Source organism: Pituophis catenifer, unplaced genomic scaffold, assembly GCF_029215685.1.
Source record: "Pituophis catenifer annectens isolate HBS135680 unplaced genomic scaffold, rPitCat1.0.hap2 SCAF_1, whole genome shotgun sequence".
NCBI lineage: Eukaryota > Metazoa > Chordata > Lepidosauria > Squamata > Colubridae > Pituophis > Pituophis catenifer.
In genome coordinates, this window is record NW_027256881.1 from 19434233 (window position 1) to 19452018 (window position 17786).

The window sequence follows — 17786 nt, forward strand, 5'->3', positions numbered from 1 at the left end:
AAAACCCTTTCCCCCCACAAGCCTCCAGCTTGCTTACCTTCACACGCCTGCTTTGCTTTGGTTGCTGTAATCCCTGCAATCCATTGCATCAGCAAGCAACTGAATCTCCCTGTCTGCAATCAAGCTCATCGGTGAGCAGCTCTATCTGCCTGCCTGCCTGCCTGCCTGTAAGTTTTTTTCCCCTTTGGGAACTTTAAAAAAAATAGTTAATTGGGGGGATTTTTTAGTCATTCTTTTTTTAGACCTAGCCATTTAAAGTTTAGGAAGTTTTAAATTTAGCTGCTTTTATATAAAAATAAAAATAAAATAAAATAAAATAATATTTGTGCAGCTTTCTGAGATTTTGTGTGTTTCTGTAGTGTTTCACTATAACTATACAAACACACAAAATCTCACAAAGCTGTATGTGGAATTTTGTGTGTGTAAAGTGTGAAAGTTGGTTTTTTGGACTTTTTGTTGCTGTATGAGGTTCCTGCTTGTTGCAGGGGCCATTTTGGGTCTAGCACAGCTGCTTTTACATTGTGGGTGAGCCAGTTGTGTTGTGTTGTGTTTTGTAGGTTAAAAAAGGGCAAAGAAGTGACGTCGACTTGGTCACGCCCACCTGACCAACAAGCCACACCTACCCAGTCACCTGACCCCCCCAAAGCCCCACCCACTAATTAAGCCACACCCACAGAACCAGTAGCAAAACTTTTTAGATTTCACCCCTGGGCACTAGGTTGGAGAATTTTGCATTAGGTAGAGCAGGTATGTAGAATCTGAGGCCCCAAGGCCTCATGTGCTCACCTTAAGTCTTAGAAGCAGCCTACAGAACCCTTCCAAAAATACTGCTTAATTAATTGTATTAATTTAAAAAGAATGTCCTTGTTGCGTTGGCCTCATGCATTTCTTCATCCTGGCCTCATCTACATTTTGTAGCCTGGTTCCCATCATTTCAATCAGCAGGTGGGTCCAGCCCTCTAGCCTCAACAGCCTGGCTTAAGATAAAACAGCCCCTTACAATCCAAGGTTCATCAGCATCTTAAGGCAATACAGTACATTCAAAATGTTTTTAAGATTGATGGAGAAATGGGAGAAAGATCTGAACCAAGCAGCCAGCAAGGAATTCTAACTGCAATTATAAAGCTATGGAAATCTTGCCCTTTCACTCAGTAGAACTTTGGCAGGACAAAAGCTTGCTAAGTAGTACCCTGTTTTAATTAGCAGAAGTGGAGCATGGCTTAGATATTCTATTTCAAGTGCCAAAACAGTTTGTTCAGCCCTATGCTGAAAGCATTGGTCTGCATCATTCGGAACTAAGAGTTTTAAGCACCTTTTTTTTTTATTCCCTCAAATGTCATTGGAAAGGAACATCTTCGAAATTAAATAAACCCTCCTTCCTGCCCAGTACAGTAACTCAGGATTGTCAATTACAGATCTCCAGATAGTGTTGCACTTCAATTTCCATCACCATCAGCCTTGGCTAATGGCCAAGGTTGATAGGACTTGAAGCCCAGCAACATCCAGAGAGCCATAGACTAGTCAATCCTGCTTGGCTAAACAACATTTGGGTACAGTGTATTCAGCTCTTGCATGCCCCTTACCAGCAGACTGTTTTCCTTCTTCAGGCTGGCACAGCGCATCTGCAACTCCTCTAGGGCTGTCAGAAGCACTTGGTTTTGACGCAGAAGACAAGGATAACTCACACCATACTGTAAAGCAGAAGGAGGAGTTAAAGAAAACACAGAAAAAGGAGGAAAAGGGGAGGATATTACCAGCAATAGCTCGTTCTTTACTAATAGCACCATTAATTCCAAACCTTCCAGGAAGATTTTCCTATTCCGCTTTCGTTTAGATGTGTTAACAATAGCTCCCAACATTTATAAGCTTGAACACCAATCCATCTTGATTGGACTAGGATGGAGAGGGCTATGCTTACAAGGTGTGTAGAATGGGACCAAATTCTTAATAGTTATCTTGAGAAAATAACAACATACACCACTATGTCAATGTCATGCTGGTAGATTTTCTCCTCTTTTAGAGAATGGCTCCCACTGACTGCTACGAGGAAATATGTTATGTTCTTCCCTTCCTAAGCGATACGATCTTCATAGGAGATAGTAAGGATAGCTTCCCTGGGAAGGATCTTGCTCAGAATAAAAAAAATATTTGATCAAGGCTTCTTGCCAGAATCATTATACAGGATAAAGATGAGCCCCTCTCTGATGGAGGTGGGTGCTTAAGAAGTGTGAAACAAAACAAATAAGAAAATATAGATGATGATGATGATGATGATGATGATGATGATGATGATGATGATGATGGAATGCTATGATATGGAATCCTAAGCCACTTTCTTTCAACATTTTTTAACCTGGTTATCCCTAATCTATTGAACGACAAACCAAAGAAGCGGGGAGAATTAATACAAAAGGCTGAGCCAAAAATAGTCTGAAGAAAATTAACTCTGAACAGCATTTAGGCAGTCTTACATCTGCTGGGTCTCTCACTGACCTGGTTAGACCAATTGCATGAACAGATAGAGATCTAGCAACAGTAGTTTGTCAACGGAGTCAATGACCCAAGAGATAGTGGATCGCCTTTCAGACAATGTGTCCAAGCACAGTCTGAACAGCCCATCTGTCTAGGATGCTTTAATTTGGAGGTCTGTACACAGCAGAGGTAGGCCTTGAGGACTTAAATGGCCCCTTACAATTCTATGGTTGACAGAACATATTTAGTAGGTCCATTAGATTGGGTGGATCCAATAACATGGTCAAGGATGTTGTGTGAATGCAAGCTAGGCTTTCATATATATGTATCATCCTCATCATCTCTCAGTAGCAGCTGTGTGCAGTGAAAAATCCAATTCTGGCAAATACTGTCTCCTTTGCTCTTGAATTTCCACATCATTATAACTGGTTATCATGTCTTTGGAGTAATAGACAAATCCTTTTTCAGAAACATTATTCAAACATCCTCTGGCTTCCCCCCCCCCCAGCTGTTTATTTAGGGAAAGGGGAATTTGGGAACTTTTGGCTCTCTCCCAAAGCAACAGTAGTTAATCTAGCTTCGTCTCCACGCCTCTGAGCCTTCACTGATGATGGCAGACGCACTGAAGGTACACAATAACTTCCAGGCATCTACAAAATATACTCCCACAGAGCTTTTTGTTCTTCCTTCCCAATCTTACAGCTGCAGGGCTCAGTAAATAAAAGATATAAAAATCAAAGGCAAAATAATAAAAGAAATCTTAGATGTGTTCTTCTTAATACCATAAAGGGTGATAGATCTCCCCAGTGTGGAAGAATCGTATTTTTAAACTTTCTTTTGCTGTTATATAAAGCAAACCTTTGAGGCATGCGCTGAGTGTCTTTCCCTGAGAAATATCAACCTCGTGTCAGCCTTTTAGAAGAAAGCAGCAGCCATCCCCTACGCTGACTTCACTAGATCCCATCCCCATGATTGAGCACAAGGTACTGTATGCGTGAAATGTTCGAAAGAGTAACAGCATTTCCCCTTCATTTTTAGAAGTATAAATGAAGCAACATTTTCTCAGTCTGTTGCCTGCAGGGATATAGGACTTTACCTCTTATAATGCCCCAGCAAGCAGGTTAAGGAGATTGACAGCTGTCTAATTTAGAGGAGGTAGCTCTTAAATGGAATGTTGCACCACCACTTTTACCCGTGGGATGTATTCATACAACCCATTTTACCAGGTCACTCCTACCAATACATGCCAACCTTCCTCACTTATCAGCCTGAAGACTCAAATCCAGGAAGCCCCCACTGGCACTTGCACAACATCTGCCCAAGAACTTTAATATCAATTCCCAATGGAAAGATAAATGGGTCGCTGAATGTCCAGTTATAGGAAGACATATAAATGACCCCCACAAAAATGTCTATGGAGATTCTCAGTCATCCAGGTCATGGTTGTCCCAAAGGTGCTTTTTTCAAGAGGCAACTGGACTATCTGGTTTTTCTTTGAAGATGTTTCGCTTCTCATCCAAGAAGCTTCTTCAGCAGAGCTGAAGCGAAACATCTTCAAAGAAAAACCACAAAGTCCAGTTGCCTCTTGAAAAAGCATCTTTGGGACCCCACAAAAAAGGTGCCAGGCTTTGAACTATCACGTCAGCAATGGACAATCTGAATAGGATTTGTGTCTCACATGGTGTCTGCTGGGACTCTCTGTGTAAATGGGGCATGGCAACCTCCCCTCAGTGTGATTGCTGGATGCCACGTCAAACTGTAGATCACATCATGACCAGCTGTAAACTGAGGGCATATATCTGACTTTTTAAATATAAACAATGCTGCGCTCCAATGGTTAGATGGCCTAGACATTGGTATTTGAACATAGATCTTTTTGACATTTATATTTTATTGGGTTCTACTAATCTAGTTGAAATATTAATTTATACTGCTAGTCCGTGTATGATATGCCATACGCTAAATAAATAATAACCAGGTCAGATCAAGACTTAGCAAGTGTATTCTCAGAGCATTCTAAGATTGCTTGTCACTAATCAGCTAGTTTAATTTATAGCTTAGGATCTTATGGGAGCCCAGCCAACATACTAAGTTATGATTCCATATATTATGAAAGTGCATTAATTAATTCAATGGCCAGTTTATGCTGGTTGTGTAAACAGAACTGTAATATTCATTGTGTGCAAACATTTGACATGTATGATTTTTATTCTTTCAGTAGGAGGCATAGAGTGAGTAAAGAAAAGGAGCATCTAGATTAGGGATACATGTGGGACAAAAGATATACATAAGTTTCGTGGAGGTCATAAGCAACCCTCAGGTTCTGGGTTGTGCTCCTCTGCCCCAGGCAATCTCTCCGTGATTCAGCAGCATACCAAATACTATCATTTTGCAGCCTAGCAGGAATTACCCCTTGCAAAATCTTTGAAGAACTCAGATATAATTAAATTCATGCTGTTCCAGCAAAGCGTGGTGCATTTAAGGCAGCCAGTTGCACTTTCAATCCTCCCTTAGCCACCCATCTGTTTGAATTCTTTTTCTATGAGCAACGAATGTTCCCTTCAAATCGACTAAGGACTTAAAAAACCTGCTATGCATTCAAGGTTGAATCTCACGGAATGAGAAGTAATTGGCTTCTCTGAGAGGATAGGTCATTTGATTCTGGAAAGTGGTGACATCCCAAAGAGAATGAATCAAACTGACACATTAAGACTACAAATCTGGGGCACATAGCTGAGCAGCCTTCTTTACCGTATGGCGGATCTGTGCAGGATGCAAACGATGATGAATTGTAGATCCTTCACCCTTGTCTTCAGATTTATGGAGGGTTGCTGCTCCTTGAGATAAGCCTGGGACCCACAAGATTTCTCCACCTGCTCCATGAGTCTCCCTGTCTAACTCCTCACCTGGGACCTGGAATTCTAAAACATTTCCCCAAGTCTTTTCTTTTTTTTTTTCATCTCCTCACCAATATGTCTTTAAGCATTTCTTCATTCCTGACAAATGAAGACGAATTTACGTGTCCCAGGAAAATGTTGCAAGATCCAATCTGGGCCAGTCAACGGGACCACAGGTTTTGTCTTCCGAGCTTTCGGACTTATGCACTGTAAAGATCACATGGAGGTGGGAGATACTTCCAATATTATCTATCAGATCCCCAGATTGCCCTTGTAGGACAATGTAGGACAGATGGGGAGGAAGCAAACCACCAGACTGCAAGACCACAAGTGAGAGGTTATATGAGGAGACTCAAACTCATTGGTAGCCTCACATTGAAATAAATAAGGACATACATTCAATTTTGCAGCAGTTAAGATTGTTGGACAAGCAAGCATAAAAACAGCCATGGAAGTGATTGAAGCCTGGGAAATGCCCCCCCTGGTCAATCAACAGGAGTGCTGATTTACCATTAGTTTATCAAGTACTTAGGAGGTGAGGGCTTGGCAGCACAAGTACTTAATAGTCACCGATCAACACCCCAATCTACATCTAAAAAGCTATACACCACATAGATATCACACACAGAACATCCCAAAGACCACAGAGAAATATATGAAGATGGGCTCCAGCACAATTCCAAAAGCTCAGAAGAGAAAACCTCTGGTCCCGGTGATCAACCCAGATTGGATCTTGCAACTCCTTTCCTGAGTCTTCAATCTCATCTCCCCCTTTGCTATTGAGCTGGGATCATCCCTCACTATTGGCATGTAGCTTCCAATATATATATGTCTGGGAAAATGTGAGGGAAAACAGATTGTTCAGTGCTGTATCAATCTGTGGAATCAATAATCACAAATTGCTGTACTGATCAAATGATACTATACTGTAAATAGATTATTAGATATTGTAAGAGAAGAAATATAACAATGGGTATTGAGTTGGACCACAGGCTCCCTCCCACATTAAAGATCTTTAAGTTCCTCTCTTTTACATAAATCAACATCAGAGTCATGATATTAAGCAGAGACTATAGTTCAATAACATTTACTCATACGAAGAGTCTTATTGGATCGGTTCCAAAGTTCTGCTGGTTTGGGATCTGGCATTGCCCCAAAGCAAGTAAACAGAAGTTACTGAGAAAACAACAAATGGGCCTCTCACATGCTTCCAGATGTGTAATTCCCTGTCAGGGTTTGGCCATACTAGCTGATATGTACGGGAGTTTAGTTTCAATACGTATTTTGGAAGAGCAACATTCATTGTTTTTCTCTCTGCAGCACTGGCTGCTCATACTCCAAGCAATATTAGATTTTTACTGGGGAAGGTAAGCCTATTGGAATCACAGAATAATCAAACATCATTTGGACAGGACATTGGAGATCATCCAGTACAACTTCTTATCCAGGGCAGGAATCCATTACTATTGCATTCCTCCAGATCAGGGGTCTCCAACCTTGGCAACTTTAAGCCTGGCGGACTTCAACTCCCAGAATTCCCCAGCCAGAAAAACTGGCTGGGGAATTCTGGGAGTTGAAGTCTGCCAGGCTTAAAGTTGCCAAGGTTGGAGACCCCTGCTCCAGATGACTATCAAACCTCTGTTTAAGCCGGTGTTTCTCGACTTCAGCAGCGTTAAGCTAAGGTTGAAAAATCACTGGTTTAAACACTCCAGGGGTGGATTCATATCCATAGATTGTTCTTCCAAAGTCTAAAAGGCTGACTCACTATTTTTCATTATTGAGATCATCAACAAGGTAGTCATTAAGTATCTGAACATCTCATTAGTGAAATTATTAGGCTCAACTTCCTTTCGTCCTCATTGCATAAGATCATATTGAATACGCAGGCGGCACTCACATCATACAATTAATTTGGTTATTGGAACAATGCTTTTTTTCTGGTTTTACCTAATATAGATAATTATTTAGGTTTGAAGACAACACTGCTTTGCTGTTCATCTTTGACATGGAGATGACTATGTAATTCCAGTGTGGAAGCACAGAATCTAGCACAATGGGGGATGCTGGAAGATCATTGTTATAACTGTGGATGTTATTCTGTGACACTGCTCCATTTTTGGCGGTGCCTCTCTTGCTGCCAAGTTCAATATATATTTTGTAACACAAGGAACTGAGTACAGTTTAAGTAGCAAAGACATAAACAAGATGAGCAATTAATATGAGAAAAATATGACTCTCAACCACTCCTTGTGAACTTCCAAAGCCACCTGGTTGATCACAAGAAGAAAGAGATAATTTGACCATCTTCAACTTTGCTGTATACCTCCCCATGATAGTTGAAAATAGATTCTCTACATTCAAAAATGGCCCATCTAAAGGCAAAGGGAACATCTTAAAAAGAAGTTACTATTTCACTGTTCAGTTTTTTCAGGATTCCTGTTAGTCCTCCTTCTTCCACCAGAAAACAATTAAGAGAGGCAGTTTGGTCTCATGGTGAAGGCACCAGGCTAGAAACCTGTGAGCCGGTGAGGTCTAGTCCTGTTTTAGGCATGCAACCTCACCTGGATGACTTTGGGTCAGTCACTCTCTCAGTCCAACCCACCTCACAGGGTTGGTTTGTGGGGAAAATAGGAGGAGAAAAGAGTATTAGATATGTTTTTCTTCTTCTTCTTCTTCTTCTTCTTCTTCTTCTTCTTCTTCTTCTTCTTCTTCTTCTTCTTCTTCTTTTTCTTCTTCTTCTTCTTCTTCTTCTTCTTCTTTTCTTCTTCTTCTTCTCCTCCTCCTCCTCCTCCTCCTCCTCCTCCTCCTCCTCCTCCTCCTCCTCCTCTTCCTCCTCCTCCTCCTCCTCCTCCTCCTCCTCCTTCTTCTCCTTCTCCTTCTCCTTCTTCTGCCATATCCGTCATCAGATGTTGGCAATCATGTTGGCGATCCTTTTGTTATCAACAGCTACACGAAAAAATGCTTTTGAGTTTTGTCCAAACCAATCCCTTAGCTTATGAAGCCATGATGTTCTTCTTCTGCCTGGACCTCGTTTGCCTTCTATCTTTCCTTGGTGGATTAAGTGAAGTATGCTGTATTTTTCCGGGTGTCCCATCATATGTCCAAAATATTCTACCTTTCACTTTTTTATGGTTTTGATGATTTCCCTTGGCTTTTCCAGGCAGCTTATCACCTCCTCATTTCTGATTTTGTCAACCCAACTAATACGTAACAGTTGTCTGTAAATCCACATTTCAAATGCTTCTAGTTTTCTGCCTTAAGTTATTTATAAAAATAATAAAGGTGGGATAAAAAAAATCTTAAGTTTTAAGGGCACAGTGATACACAGCACATGTTCACAACCTGGCCTTGGATACCAAAACTTGGTATCACCCTGATAACTCTTCCCAAAATTGCCAATGATTCATTCTTCGACAAGAAAAATCAGTAAATGTGTGCAGAGCAAACATCTTTTTAATTAAGCTTAAATTTTATCTGGGCTAGCTTTTGTCCTGGTCTCTTTTTGAACTGGCTTAGGAAGAAGGGGGATGAAAGCCTTGTCCCATCATGTTTTTCACATAATGGGACCACTCCATCAAAGCCGATCCATGATCAAGATGCTCTGTTCAATTTGGTCCATCCAATGACTTGACTGCAGCAACCTGAGTTATGTTCTAGTGCTCAAACCCTTCCTTTGTTTCTGGCACATATTTGCCATATTTGCATGAGTGGGCAAAGTCACACTTGAACCAGATCAGATAAACACCCAGCAACACCATCCATTAAAAATGTTAAACTCAGTTACTTTGGAACTTGGTTTGGTTTTGTGGCTCGGTGGTTTGTTCAAATGTAGAAAATGGGAGACTTCAATATCCAGTTTAAGCATGTTCTGTAAATAACCCTAAATAGCCTCAATCATCTTGCCACATTCTCCCAGGCTGTTCCCACAACATGCTAACACAATGGTTGGGTCTCCATAACATACTGAACTACAAATTACATTTTAATTTAACAACAAAAGTTATGCCTTAGATTTACAATCCTTCCGTATTTTCCCACCACTTTCCCCCTTTTTATTCTTTTTAACAAGAAAATAAAGCATTTAAGAGGAAAAACCAAAACTTTATCAGCCCAGCCCATCTCACAGGATTGTTGCTGTGGGAAAAATAGGAGGAGGAATGAGCATTACATATGTTCACCACCTTAAATTACTATAAAATTAATAAAGGTGGGATTAAGGTGGTGAGCCAGTTTGGTCTAGTGGTTAAAGCACCAGATTAGAAAGCAGAAGACCATGAGTTCAAATCCCATTTTAGCAATAAAAGCCAACTGGGTGACCTTAACCAATCACTCAATTCATCACACAGTGTTGTTGTTGCGGTGGGGAAAATAGGTGGGAGATATGTTGGATGTGTTCCTGCCTTGAGTTATTTGTAAAAATAATAAAGGTGGGATTCAAATAAGTAAATAAATTAAAAAAAACAAATATCAAGAGAAGCAATTAAAAAACTCGCTGTCAGAATGCATTCTAATCTGTAGAGTTGGACCTTTCAAAAGCAGAGTTCAGAAACCAAAATGCAAAGCAAGTTGATCTGACCCACACTCATGGATACAGCCACAATGCCACCGTCCCCTTTAGCATCCAGTTCTCTAATCCCAATGAGCAGCTTTTCACTGCAGAAACATCTCCCATTGTGGCATCTATGAACTCAAAGGAAGCTTCTCTAAAACCCGTTCAAAGGGAGACGGGGATGCACCTGTGAGAACAGGGTTTCTGTTGCCTTCGAGCACCACTAAGTATCTCTTTCATTCCTTCTCTCCTTCTGGGCTGCTAAACAAAAGTATCTGCTGGCTTCTTAGCTTGGAAACAAATTTTGCTCTATCATTGAAGCCAGAATACTGTATACAATATAGTGAAAAATTGAAATCCAGACATTTTTATTTTATTTTATTTTATTCAATCATTATGGTTGCCCATATGTCTAAAGGTAGCTAACAGCATTAAGAATGGCATTTTTAAAAAAATAATAATAATCCAGAAACCACCTAATCCCCCCCCCCACACTCACACACACATTAAGAGACTATATAGCACAGGATCAAAATTCACATAAACACTAACATTGTGGCTCACACAGTATCCTGACCCATGAACTGCTAGGTCATCAAGGCCTTTTTAAAGGTCAGACAGCTCAGGACCATACAGATTTTGGGGGTGAGGGTGGGGATGTTGCTCCACAGGGCAGGAACAGTGACCAAAAAGGCCAGCTTCCCAGGTCTTGAAAGATCAACTATCTTCTGGCTTCCCATGTATGTGTGAGAGATGGGTGGGGTATCAGCTTGATTGATTGGTAAGCACCATGCAACATGTTACTTGATCTAAAATGTAAAGTACTAGCTGTCGAAGGAATCACAAATGATAACACAGATCAGAAAGTCCCTATTTCAGGAATCTAAAGTAAAATTCTCCTTATTTATCCCAGATTTTTCATTGTGCTAGATTTCTAAAATTGAACATGTTGGGAGACTCAAATCCTATCAGGAAATTATACCCAACTGGCATAGATACTCTCAGTATGCAACCACTTTCTAGAAGACCAAGGAAGCATTTTCAGCAATTAAAAAATGCCTTGATTTATAGAACAGCATGGAGCTAGATTAAAATCAAGGGGTAAGGGGCTCATTAAAAACCAGGGTGCTTTGATCCAATGCAGGGATCACTCAAGGGCCCCGCCTCTTTTGTGTGTCACCATTGTAATTTCAAGGAATCCAGACTAATTCCCCTCATTAAACAGCGTCCAATGCAGTAAGCTTCTCGGGAATATAAAAATAGCTTTTGCTCTCTTCACAACAGTCCAAATCACATAAATAGCAAAACATCTTGCATTTTCTGGTGGATCCAGACCATCACTTTTACAAAAGGGTTGGAGCTGAATCCAGGATGCTTCTGCTTAGAAAGTTCTTCCTGTAACTGAGACCCTGAAGTAGAGCCACTCCCAAAAGTAGGCAGTATAAGGACAGATGTGTGCAAATTGTTTTAGATCCATTGAGTCTATTGAGTTTTGCTTTGTGGTTTCTGATTCAGAAGGGTGGGGGGGGGGACAAGCAGTAAGTATGATTTAGGACCTCAAAATTCACCCTTCCTTCTACAGTGACCTTAAAGGAAACATACCTTCCACCCCCACCCACCCTCACCAATAAGTGGGATAACATAATGATTACGGAGAAGCCCTGATTTCATCTAGCCATTCTTCACCAAGCTTTGATGCTTCTAGATACCTTCTGCAATAGTAAAAACAGCTTACTAAAGGGTATTTCGAAACAACTGAGATAATAAAAAGAATATTTTTGAAGATTTAGATTTAGAGATTTTTGAAAATTTATAGATTTGCATATATACCTTACAAAATTTATTAGTCCTTACAACATACACATATATTCAAACACTACATATCAAAGGAGGTTTTGCATTTATATCGTCCCTTTCTTCCAGGAGTCATAGTGGAATACATAGTATATTTTCTGTCTATTTTTCTCCAGAACAACAATCCTGTGAGGTGGGTTGGGCTGAGGCACCCTCCCACACCTTCATTTCAGCATGTAGAAGATAGCAGTAGATGGAAACAGCCCTATCCATTTCACTAATCTCATTCACTTAAAATGGATCTTTCATAGGTGTTTCTGGCTAGTCTGCTGGTGGAGCACATAAAAGCAAAATATGATTAGCACAGAAGAATATAAGAGGAACTGACCAAAAGGTTTCTTTCTTTATCTGATCCAGCTCCTTGTCTCTCAATAGCTGAGTCTGCACAAATTAGATTAAAATTGGGGAGGGGGGACTTATACATTGGGGTTCAGCATATTGAATGAATTCCATTCATTATATTAAACCATCATGTGATGTATTTATTTGAGTATAGCGGAGAAAATACAGAAAAATTGCATTTTGTTAACCTGGCTTTTGGGTTTAGCATGTTGAATAATACTAGCAGTTCAAAGCAAACTGCCCTGACTGTTCACATGTTACCAGTCATATGTTCAACATTTTCCTAATGACATTTAAAACCCTAAACAGTTTAGGAACCCACTATTAAGAGGGAGAATTTGTCCCAGTATATGCAAGCCTGAAAATTAAAACCTGCAGGGTGGTTCCTCCTTGGCACCTCAAGGTGAGGAAAAGTGGGGGCAGAGAAAAGGACCTCTTCTGTTGTGCAACCCCAAAACAAATGTCCCTTCTTGGAGACCAGGATAAAAGCCACTTTGCTTACATTTCTATGACAAGTAAAGACTTTTCACTCTATCATTTGGAATTTAATAAGCTCAGTCTGGTAATGCCCTGTTGATTCTTGTCAACATCTGTGTCTCTTGATTATGTTAGGTGTGTAATTGCTGTGTTTTACCCCCTTATTTTATGGATTGTATCCTACCCCATCCTAAGGACAATGTGCTAGCTATAAATATTAATAAATTAGTAAACTCAATCAAGTGTAGCCGCTGGATTCTTGCAAAGAGGTCTACCAGCAAGGCATCAAGGCAGATTCTCCTTCCTACTGCTGCTCCCATCCATTAAGTACATCGTTTCTGAACAAGTCAACTGCATGTAGCTGTAATAGTTAATGGACACTGCTGCATCTTTGCCATGCTTTAGCTTTTCCGGAAAATAAAGGGGCTTCTTCTAGCTTTGGAAGGTCCTTCTAATGGGATTTTTAAATGGCAAGGGTGCTGCAGCTGGTATGCTATGTGGGAAATATGGTTCCTCCTTAATGTCTTCCTATAAGGTTTGCCACCTCCTTCCTTGCAGCTATAGATTTGTAACAAGAAGACACCCCACTTCCCATGAGAAAGAAGATAGTTATGATTTTGCATTGGTTACCAAGGGCAGAAAATCCAGAGTAAAATGAGAGCAACCTAGGAGGAGCTACACAGGATCAGACGAAAGGGTCCATCTACTCCATCCTCAGTATTCTGTTTCCAGCGGCAACCAACAGCAATCCCTTGCCTCCTACTCCTAGTAAGATCCAAAAGGCTTCCAGGTCCTATTTTTGGCTTCAGCACTTGCAATTAAAATAAATTATCTTGAGAGACAGAGAGGCAAATCAGTGAACTGATCCTCCATGCTCTAAAAAAAAAAAAATAACGAACTTTTGCATTTCATCCATCTCAAAAGATGCTCTACATTTTACCTGCCACCCATCAGCCTTTAACGTTGTTAAAGACATTTCTCCACCTATCAGCTGGAGCCGGACTGTCTTGCACAGATTAGACAGGAAGGCAAGAAAACTCCGCAGGCAGAAACAACCCTACCGGTTCCTATCTGAAGACAACCAAGCGCTTGTGAAAATGTCACCGGCCAGGCATCCTCCTAACACTTTCAGGGATAGACTGTCTCTGAACATGGAAGATCTCCCTCGGGAAATCGCACCCAACCGTTGGCTTCCCCGTAAGGAGCACGTACAATACTAGACGACCCACCTCCTTACCTGCACCGGTGCCTCCCCAGGACAGCCTTCTAATCCTTCGGCGGGATAGACTTCAGTGCTCCCGGGCATTTGTTCCGAGTACGGAGAGCTTCCCCGAGACGGGACTTCCAACTCCAGAGCTGTCTGGGTCCCTTCGGCTCCTCCAGGGCTCCCGGCACTTTCCGGCATAGCTCCCACCAAGATGTGCCCTCCGCGCTCAGCTGCTCCGTCGCCGGGCTTGCTCCGCGCCCGATCCTGCAGGAGCTGCGCATTGGGCTTCCCCCAGCCCTGCCTCTTCATCTCTCGGCGCGGAGCAGCGGGGGCGACGTTCCCTTCGGACTCGGCTTGGAGGAGGCGGCGGAGGAGGCGGGAGCGGTCACCGCAGCGAGACCGACGGCGGGGTTGGGGCTGCCACGGGGCTCGGGGACCCGCGCTGGCATCCCAGCGCCAGCCAAGAGCAGCCTTTGAGTGAGGGGGAAGAGAGGAGCTGCGGCTGCGGCTGCTTCCCCCGCCTGAGTGGAAGGACCTGGCGGCGGCAGCGGCTCCTCGGCGAGAGGGGCTCGGCTCGCACCTCCTTCGCCTGCTGAGCTGTCACTGGTTTGGCAGCAGGAGGAGGAGCCGGAGGCAGCGGCAGCGGCAGCGGCGTCCCTCGCGTTCCGCTATAGTACAAAAGGTCCAGGGCTCCAGTCCGTTTATTGCCCTCACTGACGGCGGGCACTTCTCGGCGGGTTCGCTCGGCTGGTCGCTGTCTCCTTGAGCTTCGGGCTGCCGCCTCCTCCTCCTCCTCCTCCTCGCTCTCCCGTCTGCTGTCGGGACTAGGGAGGTTTCGTCCGGCCGGACGGTTGCCTCATGCTCAGTCGCGCCCCCCCCCCTGCCCCGCCGCCCCCGGGGACCAGCTTCGGAGCCAACTGGCCGCCTTTGGCTTCCCCAAACCCGGCTGGAGCGAATTTCCTGAGGCTTCGGAAACGAGAAGAAGCCGCAGCCGAGCCAGAGAGCGGCCGGGCCGGGTTCTTGCGAGCCCTCCAATAAGAAGTGGCTCAGGCGGTTTCCATGGAAATGGTGGCAGAATGGAGGCGCGCGCACGGTCCCTTGGCTGGGCTCTTCTTCTCCCTTGCTAAACCGGTCTTGTCTTTGGCCTTGCCTGCCTAAAGGGAAGCGAAGCGGACCATGCTTTGCACCACAAGGTAGCCTCTGATTTAGTTGGCTTTGATCTGGCATTGGCAGGAAGTGTGAACTGAGTCAACTGGAATTTATTTATTTATTTATTTATTTATTTATTTATTTATTTATTTATTTATTTATTTATTTATTTATTTATTTATTTATTTATTTATTTGTCAAACACGTATAAGATAACAGCTATAAGTATACAGGATAAGTCGGGTGAAATCTACTTACCTTAACTACCGGTTCGGAAGTGCACATGTCACATGCGCACGTGGACCCTCTGCGCATGCGCAAACCGTTTTGCGCATGCGCAGAGGGTAAAAAAACAGGTTACTTCCTGGTTAAAACCAGGAAGTAACGACAACCGGGCGAGTGAGCGGAGCCTCATGCTGCCGTCGCTACCGGTTCTCCGAACCACCCGCCGCCATCACTACCGGTTCGGCCGAACCAGTCCGAACCGGTAGCATTTCACCCCTGGGATAAGGATACAAATAAATGGGAACAGTAGGAAGGGACAGTAGGTATGTTGGTGCTTTTATGCACGCCTCTTACAGACCTCTTAGGAATGGGGTGAGGAATGGGGTGAGGCCAAGAGTAGACAGTCTAAGGTTAAAGTTATGGGGCTTTGGGGAAGTAACCACAGAGTCAAGTAATTTAACTCAAGAATCGTGATTAACAAAAACGTAGCTTTCTACTGCGGATGAACCCAGCTGCAGTCTTAATTCATTGGAAAAAGCAGGCTAGGATGGGCAGGAGCTTCTGGCTTAATCATGAGCTTAATGTTGTAAGCCATCTAGAGTCGCCTTGTGGGGAGAAGGGTGGCAAACAAATTTAATAGATAATAATTCCTTGACCCAAGTGTAAGCAGCTGATTATAAGGCATGAGTTTTCAGGACTCTGGATACTGGCTCAGGCAATTGGCTGCGGTTGACAAAGGAATATTATGAAAATATGAAAATATCACACGCACACATACTATACTATAACCACAAACAACAAAAGGGCAGTTTTCATCCTACGACCAAATTAAGCTGCCATATTTTAAGGTTCTTAAGGCCAGTCTCTGTTGTTGTGAGGAAAATAATAGAGGATTATGTCCATTGCCTTGATCAATATGAACTTCAGGGTATATATTTAATAAATAAAATTGAAATATCCTGCAAATCCATTTTGGACAATATTGTTGACTCTGTTGGCAGCTTTCAAGTGGGTATCTCCCATCCCTATAATATGGTTGTGTTTTGTTTGATTATTTTCTTTTTATTGGAGGTTTGAGGATTTGAACCTTGGGATTTCTCTTCCTAAACTGATCATTCAGATCACTGTTTAGCATTCATCTTTCCCAATCTGTTGTCTAGTTTGGTTAAATGGTTAAGGCACCAGGCTAGAAATTAGGAGACTGAGTTCTAGTCATAGCTTAGATATGAAAGCTGGCTGGGTGACTTGGGCCAGTCACTCTGTCTCACCCACAATGATGTCTCACCCACAGACTTGGGTGAAAAACCCATCAGTCAATTCCTGTTGCAACCAATGGATCCATATTCAGTTGATCTAAAAAACTCTTTTTTTTAAAGTGGACCCTGCACTTATGAGAAAATGCTAGGAAAGCAAAAAATACTGGTGTCCTCCAGTTTGGTTCAACTACAACAGTCCAAATTTGATACCAATTTGATTCATATATGCTAAGCCATAAAGGGGTTTTGTTTTAGCTTAGTGGGTTGTTTGTGGGTTATTTGTCCTAGTTAATAAACAGTAACTGATCATGTATTACAATGTGCAAATCTAACCATTTGTTACTCAAGTAAACCATGATATTATGTGATGTACAAACAGCCAATAGTGGTTGTTCAATAAACGGGAAAGTTGCTAATATGCACTGTGAATTCAGCAACTAGATTTGAAATTGAACTCTATATATTCATATATATGAAGGCAATCATTATCTTGGTATGTGATATGAACCAGGCCATCGTCATAAGACATATATAGTTTCGGTATACCGGTAGAACACAGCAATTATATTTTGATAACCCAAGGTTAATGTTTAGGATGTTGTATGTGTAGAGAGAGAGAGGGAGGGGAGGAAGGGAGGGAGGGAGGGAGGGGGGGAGGGGGAAAACTAGACCAGTGGTGGGTTGCCCCTGGTTCGCACTGGTTCTATAGAACCGGTAGTAAAACTGGCGGGAGGCTCCACACACCGACACCAACATCATCAAAACACTTCTGCGCATGTGCAGAAGAGCACATGTGCGCTTGCTTCGCTTGCACAAACGTGCGGCCCCGCTGCGAACCGGTAGTAAAGGTAAGTAGAACCCACCCCTGAACTAGACCACCTGTGACCTCTTTGGTCATTGTTTCAGAGATATTTCTTTATCCGATTCCTCAATGCCTTGAACAATAGCAGGGTTTCCAAAGCACTTGAAAAGTTGGAATACCTTCAGAGATGTATCTCCTTGAAAATACGCCATGTTGAACTGTATAGCAACGTGATGGCAAACCTATGGCACGCGTGCCAGAGGTAACACACAGAGCCCTCTCTGCTGGCACGCATGCCATCGCCCCAGGTCAGATCTCGGTGGCGTTTCTTTCGTGAGCTTCTGTTTCCCTGCAAATGACGAAACAGAAGCTCACGAAAGAAAAAGATCTCATCTCTTGCCACACTGCTGGTGTTGGGAAGCCCCACCTCCCGCCAGCCAGCTGGTCTTCGGGTCTCTGATGCACATGCATGAATGTCTGTGCATGCGCGCGAATATGTCCACGCATGTGCACATTCACACCAGAGGTGGGTTTCAGCAGGCTCTGACCAGTTCTG

General features: G+C 42.7%; 1 protein-coding gene across 1 annotated transcript in view; it reads right to left on the reverse strand.

Annotated features, from left to right (window-relative positions):
- Positions 1-14107, reverse strand: part of TSPOAP1 (TSPO associated protein 1) — a 77479-nt gene extending 63372 nt beyond the window's left edge. The window contains exons 1-2 of the mRNA XM_070932118.1: positions 13829-14107; positions 1584-1691 (exon numbers count right to left, since the gene is read on the reverse strand). Of these exons, the coding sequence (XP_070788219.1) occupies positions 1584-1691; positions 13829-14107 (387 nt within the window). The remainder of the gene's footprint in view (positions 1-1583; positions 1692-13828) is intronic.
- Between the last annotated feature and the right edge of the window lie 3679 nt (positions 14108-17786).